General features: G+C 39.5%; 1 protein-coding gene across 12 annotated transcripts in view; it reads right to left on the reverse strand.

The window, feature by feature from the left end:
* Nucleotides 1–2,692: 2,692 nt before the first annotated feature.
* LDB2 (LIM domain binding 2) overlaps nucleotides 2,693–21,516 on the reverse strand; it is a 337,694-nt gene continuing 318,870 nt past the window's right edge. For 3 of the 12 annotated variants that reach the window (XM_019552901.1, XM_019552891.1, XM_019552895.1), the window contains 3 exons: nucleotides 17,048–17,171; nucleotides 15,844–15,995; nucleotides 2,693–3,975 (listed from right to left, as the gene is read on the reverse strand). In XM_019552901.1, coding sequence (XP_019408446.1) covers nucleotides 3,745–3,975; nucleotides 15,844–15,995; nucleotides 17,048–17,171 — 507 coding nt within the window. In that variant the 3' untranslated portion in view covers nucleotides 2,693–3,744. Of the gene's footprint in view, nucleotides 4,011–6,764; nucleotides 6,911–15,843; nucleotides 15,996–17,047; nucleotides 17,172–21,516 lie in introns of all 12 variants that reach the window. The other 9 variants (XM_019552899.1, XM_019552900.1, XM_019552897.1 and 6 more) reach the window with 9 other exon arrangements.

The following is a 21,516-nucleotide window of genomic DNA, read 5'->3' on the forward strand; positions in this document are numbered from 1 at the left end:
CATTTTTCAAAATGTTTCTATGTTTATTTATTGAAATGACAAGAGCAATATCGCATTACAGATCCTTTAAAAATTAAAATGGTAGTGCCAGTCTTAAAAGATTAATAATAAGGAATGCTTTTTAAGTGTGTTTATGGAAATGTAATGTGAATGATTAGTGTTTTAGAACATTAGAATTAAAGTGTGTAATTGTAATGTTATTGCAGTGATGTATGAGCCAGTAATTCCTTAATGGAATACAGTTTGAATTTAATTATTTACAGAGAAAAATCATTGTTGATAAATTCACTGATTGATAGTCTCACTGTCTCCACATTCTGCAAATATTAAAAAGGAACAACTTTGCTATTATTTTAGACACACTCAGTTCATGTTCTCTATATCTGAAAGTAATCTCTCAACTTCTAAAACTAAACTAAACTAAATGACCATACCAAGGGGACACAATCCAAATAGATTCTGTTATTATTTGAAGAGACTCTAACTTTGCACACACCAGGCACCTAGAGTAGCATATGTGTGGACAACAGTTCCTGAAGAACTGCAATTACTGTAGGATAAGTAACTTCTTGCATTTTTTTGTACTTAAGCCCTAATCTGAAGCCCAAAAATGAGGGTTTTCATTAACTACAACAGACTTTGGATCAGGTTCCAATTCAGTGAAGTACCTAAGTTCATCCCTATTCAACGAGGCAACTAAGCATGTGCTTATGTATTTTGCTGGCTAGGGAGACTTTCCCAACTTGGGGCCTTAAAGAGTGATTTAAATCTGTTTATGATGTGTGAGCATGCACAGAAAAAGCCACAAATGAGCCTAATCAAATTAGGAGCATGAATTTAATCTTCTAGGCACCTTTCATATTCATTTAGCATATTTTTAGAAATCTACAGCTTTCCAGAATGATTTTACACGTATAGGCCTGAAACAAATCTAGTAAGATTTTTTTCTAGCTGCTTGTCCACAACCTAACTACACAGCTTGGTTTTTTGCAGGGCTTCAACCTAGGAACAAGTACAGCTTCGGGTAATTTGTAACAACTAACAGGAAAAGAAGTTTGTTATCCCCATGTAATGTAGAGTTGCAAAGCAGAAAAATGTTGGTTACAAACAATAGAATGAAATATTCAAGATTACAGTCATTGTTTGCTGCTGGACCTCAGATGCAGTTGTCACGGAAGGAATGGTACCTTATTTCTCACCTTTTATTATCAGCTGCATGCACATGATGGGACCCTGGAAATGGAAATAAAATGCCAGACACAAACTCTTGGTCTGAGGTTATTTTATTACAGGAAGTCGAAAAAAAAGGAACTCCCAAATTCTGGGATGAAGCTTCCAATTCTGCTTTCCAATAAACTAAAAATCTAATGCAAAAAGGTGCCTTCTGTAAATCTAGTCCCTCCAGCCCCAAAGGTCCAAAATTATGAATCCATCTTCAGAAAATCTAGAGCTTGGATTAAAATATATAGAACTAAATATACTAATAATACATTTCTGTTATCAGTTTGCACTGTTCAGTCAGTTGGCTAAAAATGGCAACTAGGATTATATTATTTTATAGTCACAAAGGGTGCGCATATAGGTACTAACTTTCTGACTGTTAAGCTGACTTAACTTTTTAAAGTGTTAAAGAGTCAGAGTGTACATTTGTATGTGGAGCAGAGATGACTTAAATGCGGGGCAAACTAATACACCCTGAGGTATATTGTCTTGAGTCGCATTAGTTAAATCGACTTAGGTCACAAGATGGCTGCCACTATGTCAAGAACCTGTACATGTGTACGCTCCAATGTGGTTTAACTTAGTTTGACTTAGATAAGTCACCTTATTTTAAGTCATCTTAGTCTGTGTGTATGCACCCAAACTGCTTAACTTCCTGGATCACTCAATAAGCTGGTGGAGCCTTAGTTGTGTGCATATCGTAGTAAGAGACATTGAGATCTGTCATCCTCAGGACATACGTGAAAACCTGTTCTGCATTAAAAACATTGAATGATTAAAATACATTGCCCTTGAGAAGCTCACAAGCTTTCTTTGTGCAAGATTTTACTTTTTGAAGGTGTTCACAGCATTTCTTATATGGTCCTCCCTGTCTGCCTGTTTTTTTTCCTTATGACAGTATTATAGAATGCACTATTTGGGCACTATGTACACACCAAGGTATGACTGTCACGCCAAATATTTTAGGTTCCAGGTTGGCTTTGTAAATCAATTTATATTTGATAGGAAATGGACAAACAATAATTTTCAATCCTTTCAGCAACAGTTTATGGACCCATCACCAGAGTTAGAAAAATGGGCAGTCCCTGCTGAGGTGGGTGGCAAGATCAGAAGGATAGGGGTGTCTATGTCAAGAACAGTGTGCTTTGGCAGAGTGAGTAAGTGCTATTTCTACTGCACTGCATTCTTTTGTGCTTGGCTCAAGCCATGGCAATCAGTCTTTCACTTGAATAAATAATTAATGTCAAGGGAGAAAATGCAAACAAATTAAAATGTGAATAATGTATTGTATACCTTGCAAATCCAGCCTTCTCTTTTTGCTAGAAACAGCTGATAATTAGATGGAACACTAATTTCAAGAAATAAAACTGTCAAAGACCCTCAGACGAGCTCCATCTCCCCTTTCTGTTACATGATCAGCTGTATGTTGATGGGCTTCTCATGTCTGTGAGGAACTTGGAAAGACGCTATATAAAAGCACATTTGTTAACACAGTTTATTGGCACACTTATTGGCAAAGCATACATAAAATACAGTTGTATTATATAACACACTGACTCACTGTGTCTTTACATGATGAGTTGAACATATTAATATGTAAATGAAAAAATTAGTTTCTTTTATAAAGTTTCACATAAATACACTGGAATCAAAAAATTAACTGCTTTGAGGGCTTTACAAAAAATATTATACAAGAAATATACTATGAAAAGAAATAGCAACAAAGCCAACTGAGATACAATAATAAAAACACAAAAGTTTTAGATTTATTAAGCTGCCCACAAAATTAATGGATTACATGGCTTTAAAATATCTGGATCAGCAGCAATTTTACAAAGCATAAACTCTCATAGGACTGGGTGCCTTTCTCCACAGAAAAATATTTTTCATGTCTTTGATGAAAAGTGACATTTCTTGTTTCAGCCTTTTTATTAAATGACAGAAGGATTATTTATTGGCCTCAGCTGTAATATAAATTAAAAATGCTGGATCCTTTAAATGTTTAACTAATGAAAGAAGATTTAAAGAAAGAACTAAAGGATATTTTAATTTACTTTAAAAAAAAAGCTGATATTTTTCTGAAACAAGAAATTTTAGGTGCAAGTTGAATAGCAGAAAATATTTTACAATTTTAAAAAGTTTTTCATAGTTACCTTAATGAGATCCTGAGCACTGATGACTTGTTAAAATATGGCCTTCATTTGATGAGGAAAAAACCCCCCCTCCAACAAAATGTATTGTTAGAAATTTGCCATGAGGTGCTATTTAATTTTCAGTTATTTTAATTGAGGTCAGTGCCAGTATCGTGTCATATGTGAAAGCTTCCAAGAAATAGACAGGGAAGCTCACACATGATTTTTCTCTAATTAAAAAATATCAGATAGCTGGCTGGAGTTTTAGAAATAGATACTGTACCCAGGGAAAGATTTTGTTTGTTTATGTGTTTCATTATTTAGAGAACACTCTGAAATAGTAATTATAATCCACTGATGTACATTGCAGTGGATGCTGCTGCAGAATAATCTATTGGGAAGCTTGTGGTGTTGGGTTTTCAGATTTGGTTTCCTGGTTAGCAGGAGGTTTGCTGTTCCAAGGGCTGTTATTTCCCAGTGCAGGTGAACTGTTGAAATCTTCTTCATCATCCATGCCATTTGCTGCATCATACTGTGTATTCTCTAGTCTAGTGATAAGCCTTTCATCTTCATCCCCAAATTCGCCTCCCATCAGAGTTGGTTCTCCTACCACCATCACATCCTGTGAACAGCACCCAACATTTGTTATATGGAAACCTTGAGAGAGAGAAAATCAACTTAAAATAGCCATATTAGAAGATTAGAATCTGTTAATTTTGTGACATTCATACAATGGAATTAAATGTTTTTATATGGTAGGAGCCATGATATAGAGCAACATGGCTACAACCAACAACCCTAATGATATGGATTTACACTTGACTTTAAATATATATGAAAAACTGTAGCATTCTTTTCTAGTTCCATGTTCATGGCACTGGTCTTAGAAACCCAAAAATAAGCAATATAAGCAGAGTGAAAACCATGCATTATATATGTCAACATGTGTGTACCCCAAGCAGCCTTGGCAAAAAAAATAATATATGGCCTGGAAATGAAAAATATTAGGTAGGTTAAAAATACCAGGTAGAAGATTAAACCAAGTAGTTTCAAAACCTGATATATGTAAAAATCAGGCTTTGAAACTAATTGGCTTAAGCTACCTGGTATTTTTAGCCTGCCTAATATTTTTTTCATTTCCAGCCCCCCACACACGCACACTTTTTTTTCGGCCAAGACTGTTCGGGGTACAAGCAAGTTGCCATTCTGTAGTACTGATACATTAAAAGTAGTTTAACAGGAAACAGTACTTCATCTGCTCAGACTTTTGAAATAGGGAGTATAGTAACATCTCTCTAACAGAGATGGTAACTCTCTTATTCCTAGCCAGGCAAGCCCTTTTACGCATCCAATATACTTGACATTCTGCTACTTAATTATGGTAATTAATTTAGGTAAAGTTTTCGATAAAAACAATGTTCACACTGATTTGACAATTTGCATAGCTAATTAAGTCATTAGCAAAAACCTGCTGATTGCCAACAAGCCCTGAATTTACCATCTGTTATTTCATGGTGCCTGTCACCTATTTCCGTGTAGGCAACCCTGCCACCAATCTGTGCAGTAAGAGGACCAATCTGTCCAGCTGGTACCATAAAAGGAAGATGAAGAGTGCTAATTATAATTACACTGATGAAGCTAGTAGTCATCAGAAACTGAAGTATGCAAGAAAGAAAGAATCTATCTAATCACTGCTTTAAGTACAACTTGTCTTTCCATAAAAACAAGTAAAGCTCCTACTGTACTACAGTGCATCCCAGATTTGTTGCTGAACACTAACCAGAGCAGGATAGAAAGTTGTGAACCAAGACTGGAAAGCAAAGATGCAAGACCAGAGAACGCTCTTGTTCTCTTGGCTTAAAAGGATAAAATCATGTTCCTGTGCAAACAATTGCACTTGGAAAAGAAATACGTGGGATGCATCTCTTGCAGCAGCTTGACTGCAGCTCAGCTGGCAGGGTTTCAGATGACATTTGGTGACTGTACAGTAATTCCAGATGTCCAGATTTGTACCTGCCAATTTAACAAGGTCTTCTAAGAACCCTACAGAACTACAGATTCTTATTTGAAAGCATCTGTAGCTACTTACGAATATAAAACATTTGGAAAATGCAAACAGAAGACTAATGCTTGCACAGAGTAAGATTTTTATCAGATACACATTTCATTTTCCATGGAATAAAACAAGACATTGTGTACACATATTTATATTGCTTCTTCATGTTCCTTAGCAAAGGCTGACACATTATGGAAAAAGGTTTATGTGGCCATTTTAACCTGTGCTATGTGAGGAATTCTTGGTTAGATGGACTCTATTAGAGAATTTCTTCTTTACAACATCTTTCTTGGGTTACTCTCAATATCAGTATAAATATTTTTAAATCAAACTGTAACACAACTTTGCAACATAAGAATTTAAAGCAAAAATATGTCCGTAACCCAAAATTTGTTCTGCTTTAAGCCTTTAAACATCAGAAAACAGTTATTTTGCACTGCTGAACCCCTTTGTGTTGAGAGAACAAAAATGATGAGAGAAACCTGGCAGCAAATTAGATTTGGGTTTGAAATGGGATGTGGCAAGCAGAAAAGACTACGGTTTAAACTAAGTCTCTGTCCGGGCAGTTCAACACTGTGAAGGTATCAGCAGCTTAGATGGATTTTAGAGACGTGCATCAAAAATAACTAGACTGGCTGGTGTAGGAGCCGCTCTCTCTATATAGCTACTCCTATGTGCACTGACCAACTGATTGCTAGGAGGAAATATGTCAACTGGCTGCAAGCAGTAAAAGGAGAGTTGGTGCTTAGGACAGTCCAAGGACATAGAACTTGGACTACCAAGATAAAATTAAGTAAAGGAAAATGCAAGTCACATTAGTAGGAAATTTTTCCTTGCAGAGTAGCAGATGGTGAAATAGTTACCCAAAGGAATCACTGATGAGAGCTCTATCACTTGAGTCACTGAAAACTTAACCAGGCAGAGTATTTAACATTCATGCACTGAGGTAGGATATTCTAAGTGACCTAGGAAGTATTTCCTTTCTCTAATTCCTCATTATTTGCAGATCTGTTGTCATCCTTCAACACACTGACATCCACAGAGAGAACAGTTTATACCTATATGTCTCTCCATTAATACATGATCTCTATCTGGGAGCTAAACTAAAATTATGTAGATTTTAGTGGAGTCTTTTCCACTTCTATGTAAAAGATAGAAACTAGAGTATTAGCTAGAGGGCATAGATGCTTTACATTTCTGCTATTGGTATATAGGCAAAAAGATAATTTCTTAGGAGGCACACATGCCACCGCCTCCCACAGAGGGCTCTGCTCCTTTGATGGACTGTGGAAGTTCCCCACCAACTGAACCCCATATAACCTCCACTAACTAATTCCCGTGCAATGACCACCAACCTCTGAGGAGGACTGGAAGTGACTCCTTTTAGAGCCCCTCAATGCTTCTCCTTAAATTGGCCAGTAGGGGTCACTGTTGCTGAATGACACAAGGCTCCATCCCTCCCAGGGTTGAGGCTGCAGCTCTGGAGCGCTCCTAGCTCCTGCTCATGGAGTGAGAAGCAGAATCCAAGAATTAAACCCTAGTCTCTTGTATGGCAGCACACACTGCTATGGGATAGTTATGGTAGCACATATTTGACTAGATTATTTAAAAAAAACAATTTAGGCTGTAGTCACTTAACCTTATTTATTTACTTTGTGATTGAAACAACATTTTTTGGTCGGGAATGTCGAGTGATAACAGTATATTTTTGCAGTGACACACTGTAAATAAAGCAGTGGATGTTTTACACTGTATGACAGAAATTTCTGACTGAATAATATTATCATAATAGCAGCTTTTATGTATATATCTTTTATCCTAAATCATCTCTGACTGCCAAATATATATCAATAGTTACAGATTATATACAGGGATCACTTTATCTGCAGCAGAGGGTGTGGACACATGTTGTACTCACAATGGCTTAAACGCAGTTCAAAGTTGAAGAAGACAGACATACAAGCCTGATAAAATGGTTTATATCTGCATAGAATAATTCAAATGTGTACCTGGAAAATCAAATAGTATTTTGAACTGGTTCATTGTGAACCACTTTAGTGCTGTGTATCAACATCAAGCATTCCGTGACACATGTCTGGTCAGTCCATCAGGTATCCCACACTGTTTTGCTCCTCATCCCATAACATACGCTGCTGCAACTGGGCACTCTAGTGTGTAGCCAGAGCTCTACTGCTGCTTTTTTCTTCCTAGGCACTTTTTAATAAGTGAGCTTCCTTGCATTGCTTCGTCAGTAAGGCTGCTTGTACACACCACAGGGGTTTAATCTGGTTTAGTTCTCCCTAAATTGAAACTGTGGATTTTTAAAAACACCGCTTCAATTTAGGGAGAATTAAACCAAACTAAACCTCCATGGCGTGTACCCAAGGGTGGGGACCCAATCCTTACCTGCCTCTTAGGCAGCAGGGGCAGAGGGCAAGCTGCTGGTGTGGTGGGCTGAGTGGTCCCTGAGCTGCATAGTTCACTCTTTCTATATCTAACCTGTACAGTTTAGCTTAGCTATGCTTGATTATGTAACAGACCTCTTTAACCTGTGATTTTCAATATTTTCCTAAGGCTAAATTATATCTCACTGGAGCGTGGATATATACAAGTATAGTGGGCCTTGTGAAATTGCCCTAAGCTTTTTCTTGCCTATTTTGCTGTTCTGCTCAGAGTATGAAAGCAATAGTTCACAGCACAAGAGAAATATGCATGTTATTGCCTCAAAAGCCTAAGGTAATTAAAGAAATATAATGCAAGTGCTATTTTGGCAAAGCTGCTAGCTTTGGTGCTTGGAAAGATTATTTGATAATGGGGTGAACGAGGCTGGAGGTGATTATAGTGAGAGTGTTTGAATTTCAAGTTCTACTCCATGGTTCCCATTAATGGCTAACTATCCTACTGCTGACCATCCCAATAACTGTGACCATACCCAGCAAAGAAAGGTAAGAATGTTAGATTGGTATTTCTGCTGAAATGATCTATAAAGATAGAATTAACATTCACATTAGATTTTAGAATAAACACCCCATTGAAACAAATGCGTCTCAGATTTTAAGTTGGAGTTTGGTTGACATCCTATTTTCATTTGGAAGTTTTGCAAACCTGATGACTAGAAACTACCTTGCTAATTCTTACTCCCTTATAATTAGATTAGATGTTGACATACTATTCTAGGACAGTGGGTAGTTTCTGCCACAAATACTCCAGCTTTGGCACTGTAGATGATGTGAAGCCCTGGTTAAAGATACTGCCATATCCTCTACAATACATCTTAACTTACCCTGTTTATACAAGGCATGCAACTAAATAATATAATTCTCCTTCCTACTAGCAGTTTGATTTGTGAATGTGGCTTACAAGTAAGGAACTACAGACTGGAAGTGAGACCACTGAGATCTATAAACACCATCTGGAACATGACAGGACTCTAATTAGGATTTTAGATGCCCTAAGAAGGATTAATTATTTTAGGGCAGGGATATATTAATGGTTAATATTAAGCTAGGGTGTGAACTTAAAGTATGTTGACTACTCTGTGGTAACTGCCCAGGTGCCTGCTCTGACCTTACAGAAAATCCATGGTAGCTTACCTTTCAATGAAAGTGGGGTAAATGATCTTCCATTTACTATAAGAGTGCACAGATGGGTGGTTACCACAAAATATTTGATACACTGTATATTCACACCCTAGTTTACCTTCTAGTGACTTGTGTGTAAACATGCTCTTTGTAAAAGAGTCTTGCCCGGTTGTTTCTGACACTCTAGCAGCTTCACAGGGATCAGAATTACTCGGTACAATCGATGATCTAGAAGAACCAGATATATCTAACAAGTGCCAACATTCAGACCAGGAACATTCACAAGAAAGAAGATCTGGTGTATCAAAATCTGGAAGAGAGAAGACTGTGAGATAGATGACAGCTCTCCAGGAGGCGGCATGTACAGAACGGAGAGAGATCCCCATCAGCTTCAGTGCCCTGCACTATGCTTCAAACATGGAGGAAACAGTAGTGAAGTGTGGAATGAGGAAGCAAAACACACACAAACATTCGAGCAAGAGCAATCCTATCTGATGCCCTCTGAAACAGAAAGCAACTTGGTATGTGGAGAAAGAACTAGAAACATGATCGTCTGTCAGCCCGAGGGAGAGAAGTCAATGTACCAGGTTCACACGATCAGATATGAAGTGTGGAGGTGGATATTCCCTTAATCCATTTTTGCACATGGAGAAGAAAGACATTCAAGTTGGTAACACAGTTCCTTAAATAAATGCAGTGGCTTGTGTGGTTGTCTTATTTAATGCCTGCCAAGGAAGTGACCAAAGGGATGATGCTGAAGAAACTCATGAGTAGATTGAATGATCTGAAAGCTTTGGTGCTTATAAACCTAAAAAGAACCCAAGCCCTAGGGCCTTGGTGGTATCCTTGATAGTGTACCAAGAAGAAAAGGGATGCCACACTGGAAGTGCAGAGCCTGGAAAAACACCTTTCTACCTTTGATGAGACTTTGTACCTTTGATGGAGCCAGCTTCATGCCATAAAAGTAGCCTAATTGTCTGAGGATTCAGGTCAAGTGAATTACCAAGGAACTGAAGAGCAGTTCGGTGCAGGACTGCCAGCTGGCAATTTAGATCCTGAAGTGCAGTTGGCCACCCGCACATTTTAAAGGAAAAGCTCCTAATCTGTAAAAAGATTACAGGGAGCAGGGAGGTTTAAATCCACAAAAAGAGTTGCTGAATGAGGGGAGCTGAAAAGAACCAGAGCGAAAAACAGGACAAAAAGTGAAGGAAGAGAAGTGAGGAAGTGTCAAAGGGGAAGAGCCAGAAAATATAATCACTTCTTTTTTAACAAGGTGGGTGTTTGTTACTGACGTTGTTGAAGGACCATATAGTGGAATAGAGAGATCTGATATCTGAATGGAAGTGACTGTTTTCAAGTTATAGGTGGAGAGATGGATATTTAGTCAGAAGCAGAGGACTAGACGGTTTTTTGGAGACCAATGGGTACGGCCTGGTTTAAATTGTGGGCCCAGGTCACTGCACAGCAGCTCCTTTAAACTTGGAGTTCCCCTTATGTGCCACCCCTCCCCCCCACTGGTTGGTGGAGGGGCCCTATTGGACCTGCCACTCAATGCTCAGTTCTGATGGCTGAGAGGCAAAAACTGTGGTTTTAAATATGCCGTAGTTTTTGTCTCCCACCTAGTCAGCAGCAAGTGGCAAGGCTGCCAGGGCCCCTCTGCCAATCAGTAGCAGGAGGCAAAAACTGTGGGATATTTAAAACGACAGTTGTCACCTCCTGGCCATCAGGAGCAAACAGTGAGCAGTGAGGCCAACAGGGCTCCTCCACCAATCAGTTCTGTTATAATGGCTGTCACATTCTTGAAGAAGGAAGGACAAAGGGCCAATAAGACAAATACAACTAAATCTTATTTAACTTTCATGCATTGAAGTGGCACTTACGTGGCCACGTGCCTGCACTTTTTGGCAGTTATGCAGACTATGGGATTTTGTGTAGCTACGTTCACCCTGCAAGAACAAACAATATGTTGTTAACCTGTGGAACTTATGGTTGCAGGAGCTTGTAGAGCCAGACACTATAACATGGTTCAAAAAGGGATTAGAAAATCCATAGAGGACAGGTCCACTATTAAACAGAAGAGTCAGAACTGACATCCTTAAACTGATGATACTTGATGACAGAGAGGGTATGTTAAAACATGCCATATTCAATACTCTTCCTCTAAACCAAGGGTCAAACTCACCCTGGGCCCCAGGCCAAATCCAAACTGCAGGAACCGGTCCCAGGTTAGATCTGTGGGCCTGGGAGATGGTAGTGAGTGCGGTCTGGGGTCATGCAGCTTCACAGAACCTCATTCTGGAGCGTGGAGCTATGGACATGCCGTGTGTTCCTGGCTCCAGGGGCAGGCAGCTGCACAAAGCAGCTGCAAAGCCCTGGTGCTGCCTGGTGGTACAGAGCTCAGACTGGTCAGCAGTGTCAGGGCATGCAGCACTGTGGAGTCGACAGCGGTAGATGGACTCTTTTAGGCTGAATGCAATGGTTCTGCACGCCAGATCTGACCCACGTGCTGTATGTCTGACCTATCTCCATACCGTCTAATTTTGCCACTGTTGGAGATAGGCTATTGGGTTAGGTGGACTATAGGTCTGACACAGTCTGACACTTCTTGTGTTCTTTTACTGAACGTGCTTAGCAGGCTGCATGCTAGCTGTGTAGGTGCCCACATAGGCTAGAATAGTCTGGGCATGTATATAATAATCCTAGGTAGGAACTGGTGAAGTAGGTTCTACAGTGACCCTCGCCCAGGTTAATTCTTATCTTATTCAGATTCAGGTTTGACCCCGAAGTTCCAACTTCTGAGCAAACCACTTCTCTATCTCACAGACAGCTGTGAACTACATGCTGCATGGACCGCAGTCCTGGGGGCTGCACAAGATGTGGGCTATGTAAGTGGCCCCTCTTGGGCTCTCTGCTGCTCCATGGGCTGCCTAGCATGCCTCCCCCCAGCTGTCTGCATAGCCTTCTGCTCTGCCCCACCCAGAGACACATGCCACCTGGCTTCTGCCTGCTTCCCAGCTGCATGCACTGTGCAGGCAGTCCCACTCGCCCTCTGCAGCACAGGCAGCTTGGCTCCCTCCACTGCACTCACAGCATCTCCTTCCCCTCCCAGCCATTCACCATCCTTCTGTGCAGATAGCTGGCTTTTTCATGCACAGCATGAGCAGCCTAACCCCCTCTCCTGCCAAGCGTGCAGCTCCTGCCATAAGCAGCCTAACCCCCTCTCACTGTGCCACCCCAGCCCCCAAAAGTGGAGGCAGGAAGTAGAAGTGGGAGGAGGAAGGGGGAGCCTAAAGAACCTGGCTGCTGTGGCAGGAAAAAGAGTGGGGGGAGTGGGGGTGGCAGTGATGCTTGAAGGTGGTACGCTAGGATATCAGGGCCTGTCACTTGGACAAACCTGGTCTACAGCATTCTCCAGCATCCTGTTGAAGCTGTTCCACTGTCACTCTCATTTAATATTCCTTGCAGAAAATGGATAAAGAGCAGAAGGATTGTTTCTGCCCTACCGCCTGCTATCCCACTGCCTCTTTCCTTCTACCTTGTTCTCTTCCTAGTTGCCCAGTGAGCCAGCTCAAAAAAGCAGCCTAAGAAGTTGGAGATGCTGGTTCAAATGTCTTCTGGGGAAGAAAAACCTAGAAACTGCGTCTCCTGATTCCTGAATAAACCCTAACCACCAAATTACTCAGCTAATATGTGGGAGGGCTGCTCTTTCTTTTTATTTCACTTCCAGCAGGAATGAACACGGGACAATTCTATTCTGCCACAGGCAGAAACAGAAATCCAACCTATGCATAGGTACCACTTAGGTATGCAAAGGTGAAAAAGGACTTAGCCCATAATGTGCCCTGTAACCAACTGACCACATTTTTCTGGATATTTGTGAGGGTTTGTATGGGAAATGCCATTTCCTCATAGAGTTTAAAAATTCTGTGGTTGCTGATAGTGCTGACTGCTCTCTGACCACCGGGGCTGAAGATGATATGTCATTTGCTTAGAGCAGGGCACTCCAGGTTGCTGATTTTGAAGAGATTCTTTTGGCTCAAGTGATCAACGTGGAGTAGGTGTGTTATGTTTTCAAAGCACCCAGAGTATATAAAGTATACCACTGTAACTGTGACACTGACCTGGGTAGTTACTAATGTTCTCTAACAAGAATGCCCAGACGGAGCACAGCACAGTGAAATATTCTTCACCTGAGTAAACTGGCTAAGTTTGATTACCAAAGAAAAACTAAGACAGAAGCATACAATTAACTAGACCATAGCAAAAACAGACTTTCTTTGCTTGGTAGAGTTGACTCTGAAGAAAAAAGGAAACCTCTTTGGATGGAGTGCCCCCAAACTAACTTTGTACTATGCTTCCCCTTGGAGAAAATGATGGGGAAGAAAACAGGACTGGAGCTAATTCTACTCATTTGAGTCATCTGGAAACAGAGGCTGGAATTATGTCATTTCTATCAGCTAATAGCACCAGGAAGAAATGTGTATCATCATCGTCTGCTTTGTGCACTCGAATCCTGAGCACGTACTAAGAAGTCATCTCAGGAGCAAAGAGCAGAACAAGACTATCTAAAGAGAGTACTTTGATAAACTGAGCTGTTAGTAGGCAAACTGTAGTTTTAGACTGCTTAGTCTGTGAAGTAATGATACTATATATGAAAATAAGTAAGTCTGAAGGAGATAGAAATGCAGTGTCTACCCCTTGTCCATTGCATATAGATGAAAACTGTAAAAACTTTACCTTCACTACTGGTTGCTTTGCTAGTGAGTGAGGTTAGAAAAAGCAGAACTGAAGCACCTGTGCTGCAACGTGTAGCCTGTTTTAGATAGTATCAGTTCTATAATAAAGACACTGACTGCATTAATGACTATGATTTTAATGACATATGGTCTCATCTCATTGATTCACATACCTGAATATATATTTCAATATATTTAGTGAAAAGTATATCTAATTTAAAAGAAAAAATTCTGAATAGGTTCATACCAGAACATCTGATAGCTGAAATCATCTTGGGTTCTGTCTAACCTATATAAAAATACTTCTGTGCTTCCCTAGATGGATATGATATGCTACAAAATAAAGGCAAAACTAAAAATCCACCCATATTTTATGAAGAATATCATATGGGGAATATTTTACTATTGTGTGTATCAGAGTAGTTGTACAATTACCATTAATATCAATGGGAATTGCACTGTAATTATTACTTAATTAGTAATTTATGGGCCCTTAAAGAAATCTCACCCTCTTCTATGGCTGCACAGAGTCTCTTTTTATCACTGGGAGGGATGGATTTCTCTCAAAAGGCACAAAAATTTCTCTTGAAATCAATAAGACCAGAAAACATGTGTCTCCTGGGAAGATGAGACTCAAGGGATGTACATGTAGGGTACCAGATTTGGGTTTGGCTGAAATGAATCAGAGCAGGGAGCAAGAGATATAAGGTGTCTCTAACCACTGTAATGGCCTCCTGATCCTGGTGCCTTCTGGGGACCACCAGGGGTGCACTTTCTCATGCATGCTCATGGTCCTAGGGAGTCATTTTGGCAGCGAGGCACAGCACCCCGTGCCACCCAGAGAGGGATGGAATCTCCAGGTAGTCTCCTGCACCAGTTTTCTGGTGCCATCTGAACCGAATAAAGCTAGCAGCATTAGAGGAGGGATCTGGGCCTGGATGTGAGATCTGCATGAAGTCTGATTTGCCAGGGAAAAAATAAGTTTAATATTCTGAAGACAAAAGCTGCTGTAACCTAGTGGTTTGCTGAATTAGTCATTAAGAATGAAAATCCTTTTTACATCCCCTAGTACTACCTCTAGGTAGTTCAGTGCTCCTATTTACTTAACTAGTTAGCTTCTTTAGGAATTCCCTTCTGTGTGGTAACAAATGGCCCATACCCTTTGTTAGGATCCACAGAGGATCTACTCCTTTTGTACATGTTGATCAAAAAGACAATAAAAATCACTTTATGTTATTCTCAAATTGCAACATTAGAATCCCTATAATGTCAAATTAATTTTTCAAGCTTTAAAATGCATGACCTACCCCCTTCAGATACAAAACTCACTTCAGTCACAGTTTGGAACCTGATTATCAATAGATAGTGATTCAGGCAACAAACTTAATACTGATAAAAGGGAATATTTTTTGTGTGATGCATAATTAGACTGTAGAATTGTTGCTATGAGATACCACTGAGATTGAGAACTCAGTAGGGGTCAAAAACATATTATAGTAGGTGGCTATATGTACTATACATCAACAATTACAGGTAACAAGATAAAAATTGGTAAGAGGTATCAGTTCTTAAGCTGCAGGTGTCCGCTGGTAACTGAAAGGAGTTAGGAGAATATAACCTCTGTGGGGTTTCTGACAGCTTCCACTGAAGCATCTGAAAAAGGCTGTTGTTAGAGATAGGATATTAGATCAGATGCACTGTTAGTCTGTCCCACTATGGTATCCTTATGCTTGCATTATAACTCAGATTAATGCATGAATCTAGTTTCTGGTGACTATAAGAGAGACGATCTGTGGTCCTACTGCTGAATACTGAAGGCTCAAACCAACACCCACTGCAGTCTATGGAAAGTCTCTCTCTGAGATGAGTGGGATTTGGACCAGGCCCCAAAAGATTAAATCCATTTTTAATCCCACCCACTCCCTGAGGGTCATTCACTAAAACTGAATTGCAGAACAGCCTCTTCACGGTCTCCCTCTCATTTCGCAGATTCCACATCACACTGTGTAAGGTCTCGCCATACGCTTGATAATTTTGGCTCATGAATAAATCTTCTTTGCATATGCAGAAAGCTGTAAAGTACTGAGATTCAGTCCTAAAATGAAAATGAGACTTACAGGTACCTGACTTGACAGACTCAGGTTTGCAGCTGCTGTTTTCTTCTTGCTATTGGTGCTGTTCGCATTGTTCCCAGCACTGCTGTTTGAAGTGCTGCTGGTTGAATTTTTCCTTTTCCTCCGTTTCGTGGTTGGTTGTCTTGTGGGTTCTGCTACAATAAAATTGTACAAGCAAAGCAAATCATGGGTGTTTTAAAGCATGTAAAAGAATGAACAATAAAAGTAAGTACTAAATAAATACCGTTTTTTCCTCACCCATTTCCAAATAGCTGCGTGTTCAGTACTGTTATTATTCTGGAGTTAATTTATAAACTTGTGACCACCGCATGGAACAAAAAGCAATGGACTCAGTTTTCAGTGTAATTAATGGATTAATAATAATTATTCTTCCAGCAGTGTTCATCAATCTACCTCAGAAGGAACATTATAATGAGTATTATTAGGGGTAGCTGGGGTGCAGAGAGGTCCTGGGCAGAACTAAAAACAGAAACCTGTTCTACTAGCCCACAGCCCTAACCATTGGACCATCCTGCCAAAGTCAAGACTATTTAAAGGATCAGAGAATCATTCAATATGACTTCAAGTCTCCATCATGGCTCTCACCTTCAGTAGAGACTTTCAGAGTGTAAAATGTCAATGTGTATAAAAACATGTTCCTCTACTAGATTTCAAAATATAGACCATCCACTAAACCTATTTTTCAGTTGTCTTAAGCTAGACAAATACAAAAGTGACAATTTTTCAATCCTTCTAGAATGTGTCATGTGATCTACTCTAATAGCTTAATTTTTATTTTTTTGTAGCAGATGGTTATTATTGCATTTAAGATGAAAGAGGTTAAATACAAGTCTGTAAGTAAAAATATATTAGACTTCAAGCCAATTAATTATGACTTGAAGCTCTAATTCCAGAGTCACAGCAGGAAGCTAGAGTATATAAACTGAATTCTAGTGGTGCCAGTGGGCTTTTTACTTTCTCTCTCTGTTTTATTTTTCCTAAACAGTGAAACTATTTGAATATGTATATTTAGCATATCATATCACAATTTTTTACACCAAATCAAATGACATCAAAATCATGTCCAAGTTTTTCCAAACATTTCCAAATGGATATTCTGAGTGGATTTTCAAGAGTACAGTTTTCCCATATTGATTAAAAAAATTCTAATCAGAATATAGAAAAAAATACTGAAAGCCAAACATACCTGGTGGTGCCACCATTCGCTGCCATTTTTGAAACAAACATGTCTTCAAGCAGTCTCGAGGACTTAAATTGTAAGTTTTATGTCTTGACATCAATTCTTGCATTGGCTCCAATATTACACACAACTGAAAGAAAGAGTCAAGACAAAATGATTTGACTTAAAAGTGTCATAATGTAATAGTGTTCTCATGATATGAAACTCAAAAGCTACTCTTTTTGGGTGCATACAAATATAGTAATTAACTGACAGTTAAGTCAACTTAACTTTCTAAAGTTGACTTAACTGTCTGTGGAGCAGTCTCAACTTAAATGCAGTGCAATATAATACACCTTTGAGATGCATTATCTTGAGTCACATTAGCTAAGTTGACTTACCTTCAAAATGACCACCACCATGCCAAGGAGCTGGACATATATAAGCTCTAATATGGTTTAACTTAAGTCGACAGTTAAGTTGACTTGGTTAAGCCACCTTATTTTAGGCTGACTTAGTATGTGTGTATGCACCCCTTCTTTCTGGCTTTCATTTTTCCTATTTAGCTAATGAGGAACATACCAAACAGTGCAGTTCAGTCTGTGGTGGGTCTGCAAAATCAAATACTGAGTTATCTAGAATTTAGATGTCCTTAAACACTTACAGAAATCAATGATACTTCATTATAGAAATGTGTATTAATATATATACTTGGCAAAACAGCATACAGCTTACTTAAAAAATCAAGTAAATGTAAAAAAACAGATCCTTCAGAATATGGATACTTCAAAAGAGAAAAAAAGCTTATCATGCCTGATTGTGAAAACTGAGACTATTGATAAATCAAAAATAACAGATTCCCACAGCTTACAGTACATTTCTCCAGTATATACAGTATACACACTCCAGTATAATAATAATGTAGACTTAACCAACTTCAATCTGCCAGATCTCCATCATGAATGCCCATTAATTCAGATTATAAACATGATATTTGTACTTTCACTTCCCTTGTAATTTCACACAGTACAATGATATTATTGTTGATCAGTCACTCAAATGATTTTCTTCTCCTCTTGTTATGAAAAAGAATATAGGAGGGTCTCTTCCCATCACATTAATGACATCTCTAGGAGAGAAACCTCATTCTGCTTCCCTTCAGTCAGCCCAAATGTTTTATTATTGAAGAAACCAGGCAAATACCATTGCCTGTATGTGTGGGGATCCAAATAGTTCTTGTAGAATCTGATCATTTCCCTTCAAAAAATCATCCTGGCACTGTGTACAATGGGAGTTGCTAACACTTTTGAAACTCTGGTCATTTTATTTAGGCACCTGAATAGGAACTGGGCCCTTTTGAGAATGTATTCCCAGTTGCGGTTGATGGACATTTTTAAAAATCTGACTTCAAGTACAGTTCTTCTTCCTCGAATAGTTTTGGTCCTTATGCATTTACTGACATATATCTGCTCATTTAATAATTCAAATAATTTTTCACTGATCTTTGATAATGTTAGTACACCCCATACAGCTCAACTGAGATGGAGGAAGCTGTATTCTGTTCCATCTCATCTATCAGCACAGAATCAGTTCCAGCCAAGCTGCAGTGTTGCTGTCATGTAATAGAGGGCTTAATTTGGCCTTCAGAATGCTTTTTCTGGTCATCATATGTCAGAAGGAAGAACTCAGATTGATACCTAGATCCTAGGTTAAGTTTTAAGAGTTGGTATTAAGGGGGGGGGAAATGTCCTTACTTGTGAGATGAGCCCATTTGATACGGAAACTGCAGGGAACCAACAAGGCTACTTTTACAGTCAGTTTCCAGAATAGAAGCGCTTTTTACAATCTGCTTTTTGAATGAAACCTCAATGTTTCCTTGATGATTAGAAGTCAGAAGGGAATTGTTTTTGTATTGGGTAAGGACAATAACTGCAAGTGGTACTTACCTTGTTTAGAATGGGTAAGTCCCACTTTCATAAATGTAGTATGTCTTGCTGAGTGAGTAACTCATGTTTATTTTTACCACCTGATGATTTGCATTCATTCTTGTATACATTTATAAGACAAGAAGTAAATTCTCCTCTCTGAGCTACAAAGCAGACCAAAGTATGCTCCATCCTCACCACACAGATTCCACTCTAATCTGTATGAACAAAGATGCCAGGCTTGAAGAAAGAGCAGCACGACAGTGAGAGAACTGCTATGCAGACTAGAGAGAAGAATTCAGTATTTCAATAGTGTTAAGTAGTGGCTCTATCTTCTGATGAGTCCCTTATTAGCCATCCAGCTATAAAAATCCAGATAATGTGGAACACTGGGGCAGAATGAGCAGCTTCAAGAGGTTGAATATTCTTCTAACCACAGAAATTGGATCACTGATTTCTGAGAGACGGTGTATATAAACTGCTGTAGAAAAATCTAGTGGCCAAACTGTTGCTACTGAACTGTCTGCTACTGCCTTTGATTTACTCAGATTTTGCCTTGTTGCAATATAATATTCTTCAGTTAATCAGAGTATAATAATCCACAGGATCCAGTTTCCGCTGCAGCATATGTTGTGCCTTGGGTTCTTTTTAAATTTATTTTAAAACCTGCAAGCACCTGCTCAGCCTTTTGTGAATTGTGATAATCCACAGAACTCGGGTCCCAAATATTTCTCTCTTTGGCTAGCTACTTAAATGTTCTCTAAAATCAGGTTAGTCCTTTTGGGGTCTTTGAAGACCTGCATCATACAGGTATACATATAAAGCATTAGCACTGTAACTATAAAATTACATAGTTGCTATCTAGAAGTTTCTAAAGTGATGACCTTACCTATGCTGTACTTGATTTCACACAGAATTTTAAAACTGACCGAAGAGCACAGAAGTTAGAGATGCCTGCATGTCTGCTCTTCCGCACAAGCACCAACGTGACTGAGGCTCTGTTCTTTTTGAGGTGGGGGGACTTCTCCTGTCCCAACTATTTAGCAACCCACAGACCAGCCCAAACACCTCCTCTGGTTCTGGGCCAGGAAATTCTCTGGCAATTTCTCTCACTAGAGTCTTAGACCCTGCAAATTGTAAGGTTACTTCTGGATGCCTGAGTAATAAAAGAGTATTGTGCTCTGTAGTGACAAGTCCATTTAAAATACCTCCAGCTTGCTGTGAACTGGACACAAATGTAAAAAGAACAGAATTAAGAATGATTGATATTAAATCTTTCAGTCTCTCTTAGTGACCTTTGAGACCCATTTGAAATCTAAAGTAACTCAAGGGACAAATCCTTACAAACAAAGGAATCATGGCCCAATTATCCTAAACCTGAAGAATCTGACAGTGACAATCAGCATCTGGGTCCCTGCAAAGAGCTCGGTTAAAAGTGTAAGGACAAAATACATTTAATTCAGGGGTATCGCTAAACTATCTGCCACCATTTGCTGCCAGAAAGTAGCACAAAAGGCAGTCAGGATTCAGACACACCATTTGAACAATACGCTTTCCTAAAATGATTATACAGAGATGTTTACTTATTTAAATAAAAAACAGCATGTTAACTGGACTGCCTATTCCCAACAGATCTCATTCTTTTAGGTGTCTTTTAAAAATCATTGTTTTAACTTTCTAAAGAGTACTGGGTAGTATTTAAATGTAAAAATCCATGTCTAAGGCTCATAATATATGTAGGAACAATACAGAATTATTATATCTACAGGCATTTTTGGTATAGCCCAATATAAATACTTAGTTCTAGGAAAAATACCCATACTTTAAATATACTTCTGCAGGGATGCATAGTAATACAGCTATTCATATGGACTTTTGGTGATGAAGATGTTTTGTGAGAGATTTCTTGTGTTGACAAGCTCATAATCTGTTTTCAAAGTCATATTTTTTAATGCATACAATATGTGGAAGAACTTATGCCATTTTAAAATCTATATAGTGTCTCTGCATTCCTGAGCTACCACCAAAAGAACCATGTGCAATACAAACAATTCTAAGAGTATTATAATTAATGCATTTACTCAAAACCAAGACAAGGTTTTCCTCCCCATTTACCCTGGGAAATAAAGTCCCTTCTTTTGGATTCAAGGTGGCAGGAGCAGGTGGCTGCTGCAGCTTTGACCTACGGCCCGAGTCAGAGCTCTTGTAGCTGCTTGATCTCCGCCCCTGCTGCCTCTGCCCTTCACCCACCTACTCCCCATCTCTGCCTGGCCCTTCACCCTCCCCCCCCCAATACCTCCTGCCCACCAGTACTACCCATTACCCTCTGGCCCCACTCCAGCCTGGCCATGCCCCAGCTCCAGCCTGGGGCAGAGAGTAAGCTAGGGGTGGGATGCAGGTGAATAAGAGGTGACAGGGGAGAAGAGGAGCAGGGGCAATAGGGGGCAGGTGAGCAGGCAGAGGTAGTGGGGGGTAGAGGCAGTGGGAGGACAGGCAGGCAGGAGGGTTGACAGGTGCTAGGGAGTGCAGGTACTGCAAGGGTAGGGGAGGGGGCTGGTGCCAGAAGGTACA

This window comes from Crocodylus porosus, unplaced genomic scaffold (genome assembly GCF_001723895.1).
Source record: "Crocodylus porosus isolate Cpor-Errol unplaced genomic scaffold, CroPor_comp1, whole genome shotgun sequence".
Lineage (NCBI taxonomy): Eukaryota > Metazoa > Chordata > Crocodylia > Crocodylidae > Crocodylus > Crocodylus porosus.